We start from the raw sequence: 16,115 nt of genomic DNA, 5'->3' as shown, positions 1-16,115 counted from the left end.
GTAAGTTTAACTATTTTAGCTAGATTCTGTGCATCATTTGGCTTTCTGAATATGTATTCCAGGGGCGTCATTTAGAGGGGGCAGGGAGGGGCAATTGCCCCCTTCCTGAGTTTGAGATTTCTATAGATTTTATGAATAAAATAGTAGTAAATCAGTGAAATACGCGAAATTTTACTTATATCAAGGGGTTTTGCCCCCCCCCCCCCGCAAAATCTGAAATGACACACCTGATGTATTCGCTTGCTTGAATCACTGTGTTGGAGTCGTTGGATTTTGGGATATTCTGGGGTACTTATCCCTTTGCCCAGAGGTTTTCAATCTGTGCGGCACGCCGCCCTGGGGAGGCGCCGAAGGTTGTCAGGAGAGGCGCGAGGACCTGTTTTTATCATTTAAATTCCGTCTCTGATCGTATTTTTTTTTTTTTTTTCAATTTTAACGTAAATATCTGACTTACCACAATTTAGAATTATTAACATTGGCTAATAACATTAAAAAGATGTAGTCAGTGTGTACAATGCAGATCACCTGTGTTATTGAGATATTTCCATTAGTGATTAATAAATGAAACAGTTTATCATAGTGACAAGTCTTTTTTTTAGGGGCACATATATTTGTGTTGTTAACAAATTTAATTTTTGACAGGGGAGACGCGTTCAGGTTGTGGTGGTTGAGGGGAGCCTCAACTGCAAAAAGTTTGAAAACCCCTGCCTTCGGCGATTCGTTTCAGGAAATTTACTTATTTTTTATGCTATTTGAATTTTGTTTTCGTTTACAGGTATGTATTGGAAAAATACACGAATATCACAACTTCTGAACTCATTCCAGAAGGTGTAAACGTTGAATACTCCGAAATTTGGAAGGAAGCATTAGGAATTTAATTACTTCAAACAATGAAGACTATCTTTGCCATATTCAACGAAAAGATGTCAAGATTTCTGTGTCAAAGTTTAATAAAATTCATTGTAGAAACTCTGATTAGTTACTTATTTTATCCTTGAATCATTTATTAAAATACATTTCGATATTCTGAAGCAGGGTTGCCAAATTTTTGAAAACGAAAATACCGAACACACTCCTGGAGTACGTATAAGATTGTGACATCACCTCTCGTCAAAAATGTGAACAACCTGTAAATGGTTACTTCACACAAAATTGAGCAATTCGGAGTTCGATGTTAATAACTTTAGTTACTTTTGAAGCATTTATTACTCACTTATTCCAGTTTTGGTTGTCCGCGCGTGTAGTTTTTGTAGTCTACCATCAATAATATATCGTGTTTAAAACAGAAAAGCAAATATAATTGGCAATATAATTATGGCATGCACAAAATATACTTCAAAAATATGTCTCTATCAGCTAACGCCTACATACTTTTATTGGATCTGGATACATTTTAATTGGAAGATGTAGCTGAGGATGTTATAGTGCTAACTGCGCTCTTGAAAATGTACTTTTGTTGACGTTTAGCAGTTTTGATAAGTTCAGTAAATTTTCCTGCCTTCAACTCGACCAATACTACAGTTTCAATAAATTAGTGACTCTTATGTACTTGTAGTACTGAGCATTATTGCTGACGTTGGATAAATTGACTGGCTGGAGACTCTGTCTCAAAATTGACTTAAACTAATTAATTTTTGCAAGCTTTACAAATTGTAAAATTTCGCAACAACCCTATGGAACTACGCGACACACCAGTTGGGAAACATTGACTTAGGCAACAGCCGCTATTTTAAGTTCTTACGGTAGCAAGAGATAATACCGATTCATTTTGGAATACCCTACATGAATAAAAAAAGAGTTACTATACTATATCATATACTGTATACATCTTGTTTTAATCTATTCTATTGGAGTAATTGACTATATTATACTATTGTTCACACGGGTGTACAAAAATGTCTTCTACTATCTCCGCATTAGTGATTTTACACTAAAGCTGTCTTTATTGTAGCTTTTATATTATATATATATATATATATATATATATATATATATATATATATATACCGAAATGGAATAATTATGTGGAACGGTACGGAGCGAGACATATGCAGATTTAGAAAAAGACTAGCTGTGTATTTAAAATGGAATTAAATATATAAAATGTCCTATCTATCAATTTGTCATTACAGTCCGTGACAGCCACCTTAATTCTTTAGTACACAAGTTAAATATAGCGAGATCATTAAATAATGAAGATAAGTAGTGCGGGGAGGATGTCTTTGAAATTAGTGCGAAAAGATCTTTGAAAATCTGGCATAATTTAAAAAAAAAAAAAAAAAAAAATGTATAATAATTCAGGCATTCCGTGTTAGGCATCATCACAAATCTCGAGTGTGGAAACCTTGAGAGAAACACTGCATCTGTACAATTTGATGATCATGCTGTCCTTTTTGCGTGAAGAGCAGAAATTATAAGGGAACATAAAGCAAGATAAATTTGAAGCACACACATTCCCTTTTAATCCTGAAGTCGTATAAAAATACAGTTAATTTTCACTTCATTTTATAACTTCAATTTTGGAACTACGACAAGCTATAATCTATGTGTATTTAAAATATTTTCTTCCTTTCAGAATATAATGAAACGACGCAATAATATTTAATAAATGAAAAAAAGTGGATTTATTATTATGTAGTAATTAATTTATGTTGAAATATCAAATGTAGGAGATGCCGGAACTTTGAAAGTTGATATCCCAATTTGAACAAAACACACACATTATACACACACAAATATATATATATGAAAATATTTGTAATCCCAGATCTGCGCACCCCAATAGGAAATTCTATATCCACCCCTAGTTAGTGCCCTCACTTTCGTTGCAGGAGATTTGATTCCCACTGGAAGTTCAGATCTCATTTTGCACTGTGAGTACATGTCCAATATGAATGATCTCGTGCTGAAAGGGAACGCTAACTTACAAATCAATCAATCAATATACAGTCTTGTTCAAAAATATTGGCCACCATCTTGCTTTAAAAGGCGATATTCCGGCAACTACGCACTTAGAAAAGGGCATATCCGGTTCCAATGATGTGAACAGACTTTGGGGGAGATGGCTGAAATTCGGCTCAAATGTAGATGGGACTATGTAGATTCTATATTCTAAAAGCAAACTGTCCTAAAATGGATGGAACATAGTCAAAAATCGCACGCAACATTACCATTAATGTCAATAGAAAAGCAATGCTACATAGTTCCTCCACTATCTCAAAAACCAAGAGAGGGTGATGACTGAAGTTCATCTTAAATATAGATCAGGCTATCTAGATTCTACATTCAAAAAGAAAATTGTCCTAAAATGGATTAAACATATTCAAAAAGCACGAAACACGAACACTGAAGTCAATGAAAAAATCAATTAACAAAAATGAATTTGTCCATATATATATATAAAAAACTATAATAAGGAGATGGCTAATTGAAAACTTATTGTCAAGACATAGTGACAATAACGATGTATACCACGTTAACATAGATAAATATGGATGAAACATTGTCAAAAATAAAGTTGAGTAAAATCAATAATAATGATAAATTATATGCATTTTCTTCGAATTACCGAGGGCGTCCCACGCGGAGTTTACACATGCTTGAAATACCTTATCTGGATTTGGAATCTCCAGGCTCGATTTAGCAAGCAACTTGACTTTTGACCTGATCACGATACAGTCTGATCCTTGTGGCAAACGGACAGGCCCTTTCAATGCTTTGGCGTAAGTAAGCATCTCAGTCTAAGAAAATAAGCATTTGTTTGATTCAATTCTGTATCTGGGTTAAGAGCCCAAATCTTTTCGAAGAAAAGTAGGTGAGGTTTTTTTTATTTTACAAGACTACATACTCCGAGATTGAGCTCATTTCGTACAAACCTGACCAGATGATATATTCTTTCGCTCCAGAACGTAAGGAAAGTAGGAGAGTTAAAAATTCAAAACAAAACTCCAACAATTTTCTATTAAATAAGTTTATCATATATTTACATTCATATAATAAATCTGTAAAACAACATTATGTCCTTCAAGGATGAAATATAATGCTTCTTCTGTCTACATATTTATGCAATCATTTTTTTCTTTTTTTTTATACACAAGGTACTGTTTTAATTATGGAAGGTCACTTTTGGGCTTTGTTTTTCAATTATCTTTTTAAATATTTCTCGTCCACTACCTAGTCCTTTTTTTTTTTCCTCATTAATTTGCAATCAAACTAGGAGGCTCAGTTTACCCAACGACCTTCACACAAAGATCTTCCTCAACAAACAAGTTCACATGCGAACTTTTTACGTACATGTCATAAGGTTATTACAAATCTCTTTTTAATATCTCAATAAACAGCTGTACAATGCCTTATGCAGCAAGTAAAACACGCTGAAAAAAAAAGTTACAAAAAAGCATCTGTAGAAATGGCATTCACTACTACGCAAGAACTTTTACAGATTTCCCTTCTACATAACAGAATGCAGTAAAGACACCATACAAAATACAAACAGAAAATTACATTGAAATAAATGAACATCTTTTTTCTCCTGTATTTTTTGACGAGATTTTTTTTCTTTCTCAATTTAAAAAGTACGAACATACATAAGATTAGAAAATAACTGCAAATTACGTAAATATTTTTATTTCCCTTTTTAAAGTTTAAATTAAGGAATCGTTTCAGTTAATGAAACAGTTCGAATAAAATTAACTTCAAGGTGGAGGAGCGGAACATGGAAACTTTGCTACATAAAAAAAACTGTCTTTTTCTTTGTTTTCAATGGTAGTTCTATTACTGTTATTTTTTTTTCTGTGCATATATCAAGAGGAAGAGGAAAAAACAAATTGATATATAAAATAAGTGTACAGTGACACACTTTTTATTTATTTAGTTTCAAATTCCACCCCAGTTTCGCCTCGAAAATTACCTTTGTATAATATAAAAATACTCTGTTTCAAAAAAAAAAAAAAAAAGTTTGGATTTTTATACCTTAATTATTGAAACCGTTAGTCCCTCTTTTGTTTTATTAAATCAATTTGTGTGTGCAGCTGGGTCCTATATGAATGGATAATTTTTTTTTTCTTTTTGACATTTTCTTTCTTTTTTTTTTTTTTTTTTTCAATTTTAATTTCTTGTTAGTGTTTTCATAGTACAAATTGCTCTTTTTAATACATGGAAGGCATTAGAATTGACCATATACAGCCCACACTGTTAATTAGTTAAGCAAGCAGTACCGCACGAGGGAATTTTGTAAGCGGGTCAAGACTAGTGGATTTACTAGGATTCGAATATCATGCACTTATACAGAGTGTCCCAAAAGTAATGGCGAAAAATAAAACCACAGATTCCTGGCACCAAAACAAGAAAAAATGTTTATATGACACATAGTCCGAAAGTAGACTGGGGCGGAGTTAGACAGCTTTGAATATGGTATGAAAACGAACTTCATACTTAGGAAAAGAAAATTGCCAATTTACAGAACTGCATTGAAGATGGGTGTGAACAGTTACGCAACACACCGGGAATGATGGAATGCATTCGAAACTCACGATTGGCACATTGCATTGAAGGAAACACTTTGAACATGTTTTTTAAGTACGTTTATTGATAGCACGTATGACCTAGTAGTTTGTAGTGCTACTCTGTGTAAGATATTTGTTACACATACAGTATGTCGTTGTGAATCCCACCTGTTACATCATTACATGACATGACTAGTTAGACTTGTCTTACTTCTAACCCCTCTCTGAAAATTTCTGTCTGGTATACCACTTTCCATTGCCCCCTGAGATTATGCAACCATGCTAAGTTATTTTTGTTTTGACTCCCACTGTACAGTCCGCAGCGAAAAACGTGCAACACAAGCATGTAAGTTTATTGTGAAACTATGCCTAACAGCGCAGGGAATCAACGTAACGTCTAAGTGGCACGAATCACGCCAGGAGAAACCTCGACGTCCTCCCCTGCACACTTACTTTGGAGCAAAAGACTTCTTCGTTTCACAATAAACTTACATGCTTATGTTGCAGGCTTTTGTTGCGGACTGTACATGTGCGTGCAATTGTGCCATGGATAACAATTTTTCTGTATGGTTTTCATCTTCACTACACCGTTTCATTATCCCTGCCGTACAGACATTCGGTGTATCCCTAAATGACGAATGGACAATCTCTGGTAACAGATTATCACAGTTTATGTAACACGCATTTAACATGTCAAGCCGAAATGATTTTTTGTGTCTTTCTGAACCCCTTCCTAGCTCCTATCATTATTTCGCTGGCTGGTGTGAAGTTCCTTTCCTCCCACATTTGAAGTTATCTAACTCCGCCGCTCTTGTCTATTTTCGGACTATATGTCATATAAACATTTTTTCTTGATTTGGTGCCAGGAATCTGTGGTTTCATTTTTCGCCACTACTTTTGCGACATCCTGTATAGTACAATAGATAAAATACATTCATTTTGAAGAATTTCCAGTTAAGATTTGAACAGAAATACAAAATGGAAAAGAGTAAACAAAAATAGTTCGGCCCCGAGATTTTACTTCAAGTACAGTCTACTCACAAATGATCTCATGACGAACACATACATTACCAATATATTTAAAAAAAACTGCTGTGAGAGAAAAGAACCCAAAAATGTAGTATTAATAATTAATTTGTTTCCGTTCATTATGCACTATTTCCGCTAAACAACAAGGAAGAAGTTCTGACAAGAATATTTTTGTTTTGTTTCAATATTCAAATATATAATATGTATAAATGGCGTGTGTAGGTAGGTACACACAAAGAAGTACATAGGCAGTGGCATAATTGCATGAACTAAAGTACATTTAATAAATATTATTCATAAATATAAAATAAATTAAGAACAACTTCCATGCTTTGAGTTAACTGCCACTGATGTTAAACTGAACACTACCAGGTTTTACACAATATTAACGTGTCTATTAATATAATGCAATATATATACTATTTATATATTATCTACTTCTATTTCATGAGAGCATACATTCTTTATTGCACAACTCAATGACCGAAAATGAGTCCAAGAGGTAATTTTTCTTCGTATTAACACTGGGAAAAACGTACAAATTTATAAAATTGTGCATGATACTGCGAGTTTCCGTCTTTACTTTAAAAAATATACATACATATATATTTTCAGATATAATGAAAAGAAATTGGGAATATATTGCGCTATTTCCTTGCATAACAGAGAATTCTACGAAATATAGTTATGGTGGCAGAAATACGGTCTTTTTTCATTACTAACAGACAAAAATATATCTTAAAAAACTGGCAAGGCACAAGAAAAAACGAAAGAGAATATGTGTATGTAAAACCACTCAGTAGATGTTAACCAATCACATTTTTAACTGTCAATCTACATAACCAAGCCTCCATTTGAAGGTAGGAACAAAAATTGATTTGTTTCTTGCACTAAAAAGCAAGTGTTGCAGTGTTCAAAAATGCTGCTTTTTAAATGCAACCTCCAAGAAAGAAATTACCTTGCTGTACATTATGGTACAACCTTTCATCACAACGAAGCTGAATTTTTAGGTCCTAAACGCAACAAACTTTCAGTTGACGTATTACCTGTGCATGTTGTGTGTATATGTATGTGTGTGTATATATATGTATGTATGTATGTATCGTATGTATGTAGGAGTTTGTCTAACACAATCTAAAAACTAATAATAATAATAATAATAATAATAACAAAAAATCAATCATCTACAAATTTGTACATCAGGAAACTTTATACACCAGAAAAAAGTATCTTGGCCTCATAGATAATTCACTATTTTTTTTTTAACCTGTCGGAATCCCAACTCGTTGCTGATCACTTTTTTATATGTACAAAAATATACAATCCTTGATTCTATCGATACAGTTCATTATATATATTTTTACATCATATATATAATATATATATATATATCTATACTTTTGAAGCTTAATATCTACAAACATGTAAACTGCAATTACATCACAATAAAATGAACCACTGCTTCAAAATATGAAAAGTCATAGAAAGAATGGGAATATATATACACAAAATTGTTTTTTGGTAAAATATATATATTCCGTCCTATGACAATTTCTCTAAGAGAATGGAATACTTTTATCAAGGGTTGTCTTTTGAAGAAAACAATTTGAAGGGTGTTGCATAGAGGCCTTTCATCTCATTCATTAGATTATTTTATTTTATATTTTCTGAAACGAAATTAAGTGATCTCTACATATAAATCCTTGGCTGACTTCAATGCAAATTGTAAGTTTCCTTGAGCCTCCTAACCCCGTATCTGACATACTTGACAAGGTCTCGTAACGAACTATGAAGAGTGAGTGGTCCACACACTTGATCCAGCTCAATGAAGAAACCTGAAACGATAAAATACACAAGATATTAGTTTGAACTGCACTCAGGCTACGCCTCAAGATTTTGGTTAGTGCATTACAATAAAGATGGTTAGTTTAATACAATGAAGCGACCATGTTTCGCAGCCATACAGCACAACAGGCATAATTATTGTTTTATATACGGGGTGTTTCAAAAACAGCGATCTCATTTTAGAAGTCCATATGTATTGATAAAAACACTACAAAAATGGAATGAATTGCAAAATGCTCACAAAATATTCAAGTTTTAGCTATGTTATTAAAAAGACTATGTATTCACCACCAGCAGCACGAACAACATCTAGACGATAGCTAAATTCGTCCATTTCATCGGAATTGCGAGGCCAACCTAGACTCTTGCCTTTGTACAAGCATCCTCTGTCTTCCAATTGGCGATATCAACGACGAATGTTTTTGTGTACAGGCGCACCAATGCCAAAACGCCTACAAAAAGCACACTGAACCAAAATCACGAACTAAGTCTTTGCAAACTGCAGCACACAAATCCCCTTCTGTTGAAGGACGCAATCTTACTTCTGACTGACAGCAAACTGAGAAGACGCATTGACTGACATCTAACGGCGATTTTCTGAAACTACGACACACCCATTCAAGCAACACCCATTTCCTTGCCGGCACGTCCCATGTTTCGTAATTATTACCGTCCAAAATCAGATCATTCTTTTTGAAACACGGTGTATTTTAATCTTAAAGGAGTTTGGACTGAATAATAACACTAGCTGGTTTCACCAGAATAATACTGCAGAAAAGAAAACTTATATAAACACACACAAATATTGGTATTTTCCAGATTTACGGATACTAGCAAGAAAATGATTAACACTAGTATCGGTGCTTCAAAATTTTACAGAAGGAAACTTGAGTAGCATGTAAGTGACCAAGAACAATTTGTTGATCTCTGTGTCCGCCACTATTCCCGACTATTGACTTTCACCGGAAGAAGGGTTCTCTGAAACACAAAAATTGTGGAATCTTCTCCCATTCATCTTAATTGACTTCTGACAAGTCACACAACATTCTGACGCAGCGAGAGAAGTCATCTTGAAAATAGCTTGGTTTCCAGCTTAAACGCCATTTTTTATTTATTTATTTATTTTTGAAAAGAAACAATTATTGATTTTCAGTGTGCGATGACACCTTGTCTTCGTGTACATAGATCTGGATAATGATACGTATTTCCCTGACGACGTGGCAATTTTTCTGAGTAGATTATCCCGAAGATCTATTAGTAGTTCCAAGTAACATTGCAGGGTTTCACTATCTTTCATATTTTTAGCTTGTCGTTGTAACAATACGACAGTTTCGGAAAGTTTCTTTGTACTGAAGAACGAACTCAATAATACCTTTCTGGCACGCTAATGTACACTCGTGTCCAAAATGATTGTCGCATATTTATAACTGGCTTCTTGTAACAATATAATTTGATAATGATTTTACGGGGCACTTTTAATACTGACACTATGTGTATAATCGGGAAATATACTCTATGTGTATATTTCTGGTAAATTTCACAGCAAAAGAATTATAAATACGAAAATTAGAATGAGTAAAACAAAAGGTTGTTAAGTGGACAAGAAAGTTTTATTTTCGTTTTATTGTTCTTATTTACTGCTTTTTTGACATGAAATTTGCCACATACATGTCTTTGACGATTATACACATAATAACATTATAAGAAATACCGGGCGAATTCGTTATCAAATTATATTCCTACAACAACATATTTATTGACATGCGACAATAATTTTGGACATGAGTGTACATAAATTATTCTAATTTTCTCACAGTCTTGATGGCTGTTAATCAATAGTGCCACGATGTAACCTCAAAATTAGTAAACTTTCAGAATAATACGAAAACAGCAAAATGTTGCTAGCAGGAAGACAGTCTATTCTCGGTTCAGTGGCGTAACTAACAGACTCTCGACAAAAAGGGGCCCACTCAGGTTTCGAAGATTATGAGATCAGGATGTTAAAATCCACTTTTCAGGTTTCATATTACTCATTGTTATGTAGTCTTCTTTCAACTTAATGCTTGAAAAGTCATTTAATTTACCGCGCGAGTACTTTGTACAGTCCGCAGCAAAAAATCTGCAACACGAGCATGTAAGTTTATTGTGAAACAACGAAGTCTTTTGCTCCAAAATAAGTGTGCAGGGGAGGACGCCGAGGTTTATTCTGACGTGATTCATGCCACTTAGACGTTATGTTGATTCCCTGCGCTGTTAGGCGTAGTTTCACAATAAACTTACATGCTCATGTTGCAGGTTTTTTGCTACGGACTGTATATTAACTGGAATCATAAATAAAAAGCATTTGACAGTACTCAGTAATTGTAGACCTCGGTGTAATAGTGGTCTAACCTGCAATAATTTAAAATGAGGAACACATGCTTAAAGTTATCCATTCTCTTTTGAAAATTATTGTACAGAGCTAGTACAACGGAGCTTCTATGCTGTACTTTAGATTTGTAGTAGAATTTGAGATTTATTTTGCAATTAGGTTTGCATATATGTTGTGGTCAGAGAAATGTGGATACTGGTTAGACCACTACTGCATCCAGGTTTACAATTTTTCACCTGATAGTGAATTAAATTTTACTTTCTTCCTTGGTTTAACAATGAAATCAAAATCCTGCTGCTCCTGCTCGTCCTCCTCCTCCTCCTCATCATCATCATAATCACTTACATTATTATTATTATTATTATTATTATTATTATTATTATTATTATTATTATTAATAAGAAGAAGAAGAAGAAGAAGAGGAAGAAGAAGAAGAAGAAGAAGAAGAAGGGTGATGATGTGCAATTTTTTTTATATGAGCAAACTGACTGACTAGATGGAACCTCAAAGTAAAAATAAAAAAATCTCATTACTATATAAATTTTACCTGTCTTCATGAACGCTGGAAGAGGGGCCCTTTGGACATTATTTTTTTCTATGTGTGTGTGTGTGTGTGTGTGTGTTGGGGAGGGGGGAGGGCGAGCTTGCATTCTTAGTACGCTACTGACTTGATTTTGTCATAATCAACCCACTCTGCGGATATAGGCAGAGGACTGAAACTGGCTATTTATGCAATTATTCAGCCTTCTGTATTAGCTAAGACAGAGGTGTTTTCGTGCTTTTGGTATCTGAAGCTACAATTCATTTCCCGGTAGTATATACAATTTTCATGGTTTCCCGAATCATCATTAATGAGTTCCTTTAATTAAGAAATAGCAGACTGTGCACCATTAAGACTGTAGAAGCCTATTCAGTGTTACAAATCACCTACTTCAAATCTGACAATTCAATGGCTAGGATGTCTCAGGTCGAAAGGCTGCAACTCAATAACAACATTTAGGAGGATTCATTACACTTGTAAAATAATGATTGTGTTTCTTGAGATAGATTCATTTAAGACAAACAACATGGTGAAAATATTAGAAATAACAGAACTTCATATTTCTAATTTTGAAGTCGGAAATTTTCAATTTTGACCTTAAGCAATCCACAATTCCCTGTACTAATAGATTTTAACTTTCAGATATTCTCGGACCAGGAAAGGAGGAAAATTAATTAAAACTACTAATTCATCTTATAGTGCGTTATGTCTAAATAAGAAGATGTCATATACAGATTTTATTTTTTCTATTTTCGTGTGGAAAAATAAATAAATACGCACATCAAATTTCAACAGGTGAACATTAAAATAGTTTTGCAGATCGAACTGGTTCACGATCCACATGGGAAAAGTTCTTTCTAACTGTAACAGCCCTCACGACTCGTTATTTTATTGGCTACAGCTGATAATAGGAAGCTTAGTGGCGGGAAGAAGAGACGTCGCGCCTACACTGCAACAAAATGACATCTTTACTAGTCGCGAATTAAAACAGTGTGTCTCTTTTATTAAAGAATCAATGTTTAACTTTTCTAAATTTCTATTTGACTTTCATGAATTTTCCTAAATGCTTCTGTAAGGGTTTCCTGAGCTAGAAAAACTACATCAATTCAATGTAGGCTACTCAATTCGCAACTTTTCGTCCCTTTTCGCAGGTCGAATGCAGTGAATGGACCCCGTAAGGGTTCGCTGAAGATATACTATGCTTAAATATTAATGCTGTGATAAAACCTGAAAGAAATTTTCTTACCCTCGGTATGTCCCTTGAACACTAAATTATCTGCTTGTTCCCACAGGTCATGGCAGCTCAAAAGGTAACTAAAATGCTGGTTCTGTTTCTGCATGGCGCTGTGAATTGCCAACGGAACAGACACACAAGGGCCCATGTTCGCTGGTGGCTGTACCAACTGCGGATGACCAGGCGGCATACCCACAGCAGCTACCACTCGACTACTTCCCCCACCGTTCCCATTGGCTATTTCGCTGCTGTAGCCAGACGAGTGGCTTCCGACCGAGCCAACGGAACCAGCTGGCGAAGGCGTTGGAGACAGCGGTGATGGAGTGCCTGTGGTACGTCCTCCTCCACACCACTGCGAGGAAGAACCTTGACTCTGCTCTTGGGATGACTGCAGTGCTTGGGTTGTCGAGGTGGCCTGAAAACAATAAAAACATATAATCAGATCAGAAGAGACCATGAAAAAATGAATACTATTAAATTAAGAAAATTATGTAAATACAATTATTCACATACCGTTTTTAATTTCCTTTATTACAACTATAACACGAATTGTGAACATCGAGAATCGATACACAAAACATCTGCACTCTGATTTTAATTTTTAAAATTCATTACCCTATCAGTACTGTTCACAAGTTTTGATGAAATGAGAAAGAATGAATAAATAAATTCGTTATGATAATATATGCATCTTACATTTTTTTTTTTCTATGTGCCTTTACCATCCCTCTAAGCCATCTACAAGGAATCTTTAGTTTCTTGAATCGGTGCCTACATTCCCTGATGTTACTGCCATGTATGCTTATGGAACATACAGACAGATCTTAGTTGATAATGTCGTTACTTTTGGCTTCCACTATCTCCATTATTAGCTTTTTAAGAGTGTGAAGGTTCATTTCTCTTATTCAAGTACTTCCTACCTGTCAGACAATGATCGGCCCATTACTCTAAAATAGTAATCGTGAACAAATAAAACACAGTTCTGACCAGAGCAGAATGAAATATATTAAAAACTATACTTACAATGTGTTTTATTTGTTCTAATTATAAACATTCTCGATTACTAATAAAACACATTGTAAGTATAGTTTTTAATATATTTCATTCTGCTCTGGTCAGAACTGTTTTATTTGTTACTCTACTTATCCAGAGCCATGGAATTTGTTCATTAGTAATCGTGAAATATTTGTAGCGCTCACGGTGTCCTAACAGAACATAATTCACTTGCTCCTCCAATTGTAGAAATTGCAGTTGGTATGCATACATAAATGGTCGATTTCAAAATGCCCATGTTTAGTAGGATACAAGGGTAAGACGAAATTCAGCATTTTATTTCAGAAATAGTAAACAGGCATTACCAAATGATGATACAACATCGCTGCTCATTAATGGTCTAAATACATTTAAAAGTGGACGGTTCCCTCTTGTAACGGAAAGCATCACGCCGGGCGAAGCCCTCATTAGATATTTACTTTGCTTTCTGACACTTCAAATCAAGGTATATCTCCGATCTTTACCAACTCGGAACGGCAAAGAAGATGGAATACATAAACAATATAGGCTTTCTGGATGCTCACAATGTCTTCGAAATTTAATTGTTGAAAGTGTATCTCTCTTAATCAGCATGTAACATGTACGTGTAACAAAAAAAAAGGAAAGAATGTATCGCATTATTATTTTTTTTTAAATCACGTGCTTTGTTTTCTAGAAAACACATCACTCATATGCTTATCTTTGTCCAAATTCAAAAACTTTCTTTGATTATATGATATATATATATATATATATGCGTGTAAAGTACAACGTATCTAAATTGTAAGCAGACTTTTTTCTTGGTTCAAAATGCACCTCTGCTTAGAATCAGTATCATCTACACGGCTGGTAAAATAGACAACACCCTTCAACGACGCAATAGGAAATAAATAAATAAATTAATTAAAACACTAGAAGCCATCACAAGTAAGTTTCGTCATTGTGTAAATACGGTGTTGCCAAGTGAAGGATTTTCTTCTAATCGTAGTGGATTGTGGGGACTTGAGAGAAACAGTCGGTCGTGTATTTAAAAATTGTTTGATTTCGAATAAGCTTGATAGCACACAAGACGATGCTCTGTATGAAGACAGGTGCTACAGAAATAAATGACAATGAATCTGAATCATCTGATGATGATGACTGAGTAAACAATTAAATGGCAGAAAATATATAAAATTAAAATTTTACTTTCGTTTCTGGTTTCGGGGCCTTATAATCGAAAAAAATTACAGTATATTCACACACTCGAATCATTTCCATTTGTGATTTTGATTGTAAAGTGACACTTTCACTCAACACTTTCAATTTTGTGTTCAGATTACAATTATTGAATACGAGAACATGTAAAGAATATTTTCATATTTTATTTGGTCCTTGTAAATCAAATTTCTTTATACTTAAAGAGTTGACAAAAATCGGAGATTCGATTGAATGCACCTGCTCAAGTCACATTAAGGGAAGCTGATAGGAATTTTTGACTTATGCCCTCTTATAATGGTTCTTCTACGAACAATATTAGTAAAAATATTCAAAAGGAATAACATGCTTTATGAAAACGGATATATTTTAGCCTGTTTCGAAAGTTCATTGTTAACTTAATATTCGGAAAAAAGTACTGAAGCCCAATTTCCACGAATACGGCTGATAAGGAAGAGTAGTTGTGGCCAAGAAACACGTACTTCGAAATCTCTGTGAACGGATGCATTGTCGTAATGGAGTATTGTCGTCGTGCCACAGTTCACATCTTTTGAGCTGAATGTCTTCATTTAAACATCCCAGAGCAGTAGAAGTGAACTCTGACGGTCTAGCCTCCCAGGAAAAATTCCCGGTGCATAAAGCCTTAAACGTTTTTTTAATATATAGACCCTATATATAAGCACGATCTTTGTCCACCTGACAGGCCTCTTCTCCTCCGGTCTTGGAGATACTGGCTCTACCACTGCGAAAACTCTCATCACAGCCGTAGCCGTAATCTCGTTCGCAGTTATCACGCGTAGAAAGAAAGTCAGATTATCCAATACTAGTATACAACATTCTTGACAGTTTTGAGCAGTGCATCCTTGGGAGTCAAAATTCTGGATATCTACAACGGTACCTGTTCAAAACAAACGTAGATACTACCTGCTCTGTTGTGCAGGACATAATGTCCTTAAGCGATTTTGCCACATTTTTCAGAGTTGTGCTTCTTTTAATCTTAAATTGACGTTCCGCTGCTTCTGAAGCACCTAATTTGATGTTAAGCTTTTCCCTAGTTTGCTGTGTTCACACTGAGGTCATAAGTATACCCATATACATAATCATGAAACCTCATGTAGCACGAATCTTGATGTTCAAAGAAGGACGCCGTATTCTAGTAGAACTGCTTTTTACAGTTCCAACTCATCTACGTGCTACATGTCTGTTCTATGTTACTGTACTAGTCTACGAACATTTTATCACATTGAATTGATGCGTGGATCTAATCATAATCAACACGAAGTAGCAAAATAGAATGTACTTATGTGACTATACTACAAAGATCTTTTTTGGGGGGGGGGATGAATTTAAGATGTCTTCTTT

The 16,115-nt window shown here is 34.5% G+C and overlaps 2 protein-coding genes across 9 annotated transcripts in view; one reads left to right on the top strand and one right to left on the bottom strand.

Moving 5' to 3' along the window:
• The window catches only part of LOC145670604 (uncharacterized), a 123,880-nt gene extending 122,905 nt beyond the window's left edge, over positions 1-975 (top strand). For both annotated transcript variants that reach the window (XM_081739397.1, XM_081739398.1), the window contains exon 10: positions 776-975. In XM_081739397.1, the coding sequence (XP_081595523.1) occupies positions 776-878 (103 nt within the window). In that variant the 3' untranslated portion in view covers positions 879-975. The remainder of the gene's footprint in view (positions 1-775) is intronic.
• Positions 976-3,954: 2,979 nt separating this feature from the next.
• lilli (AF4/FMR2 family member lilliputian) overlaps positions 3,955-16,115 on the bottom strand; it is a 561,135-nt gene continuing 548,974 nt past the window's right edge. For all 7 annotated transcript variants that reach the window (XM_081737944.1, XM_081737943.1, XM_081737942.1 and 4 more), the window contains 2 exons: positions 12,537-12,939; positions 3,955-8,368 (listed from right to left, as the gene is read on the bottom strand). In XM_081737944.1, the coding sequence (XP_081594070.1) occupies positions 8,247-8,368; positions 12,537-12,939 (525 nt within the window). In that variant the 3' untranslated portion in view covers positions 3,955-8,246. The remainder of the gene's footprint in view (positions 8,369-12,536; positions 12,940-16,115) is intronic.

Source organism: Thermobia domestica, chromosome 14 (genome assembly GCF_964235325.1).
Source record: "Thermobia domestica chromosome 14, izTheDome1.hap1.1, whole genome shotgun sequence".
Lineage (NCBI taxonomy): Eukaryota > Metazoa > Arthropoda > Insecta > Zygentoma > Lepismatidae > Thermobia > Thermobia domestica.
Note: the sequence above shows the minus strand (reverse complement) of the source record. Positions and strands in the feature narration are given on the sequence as shown.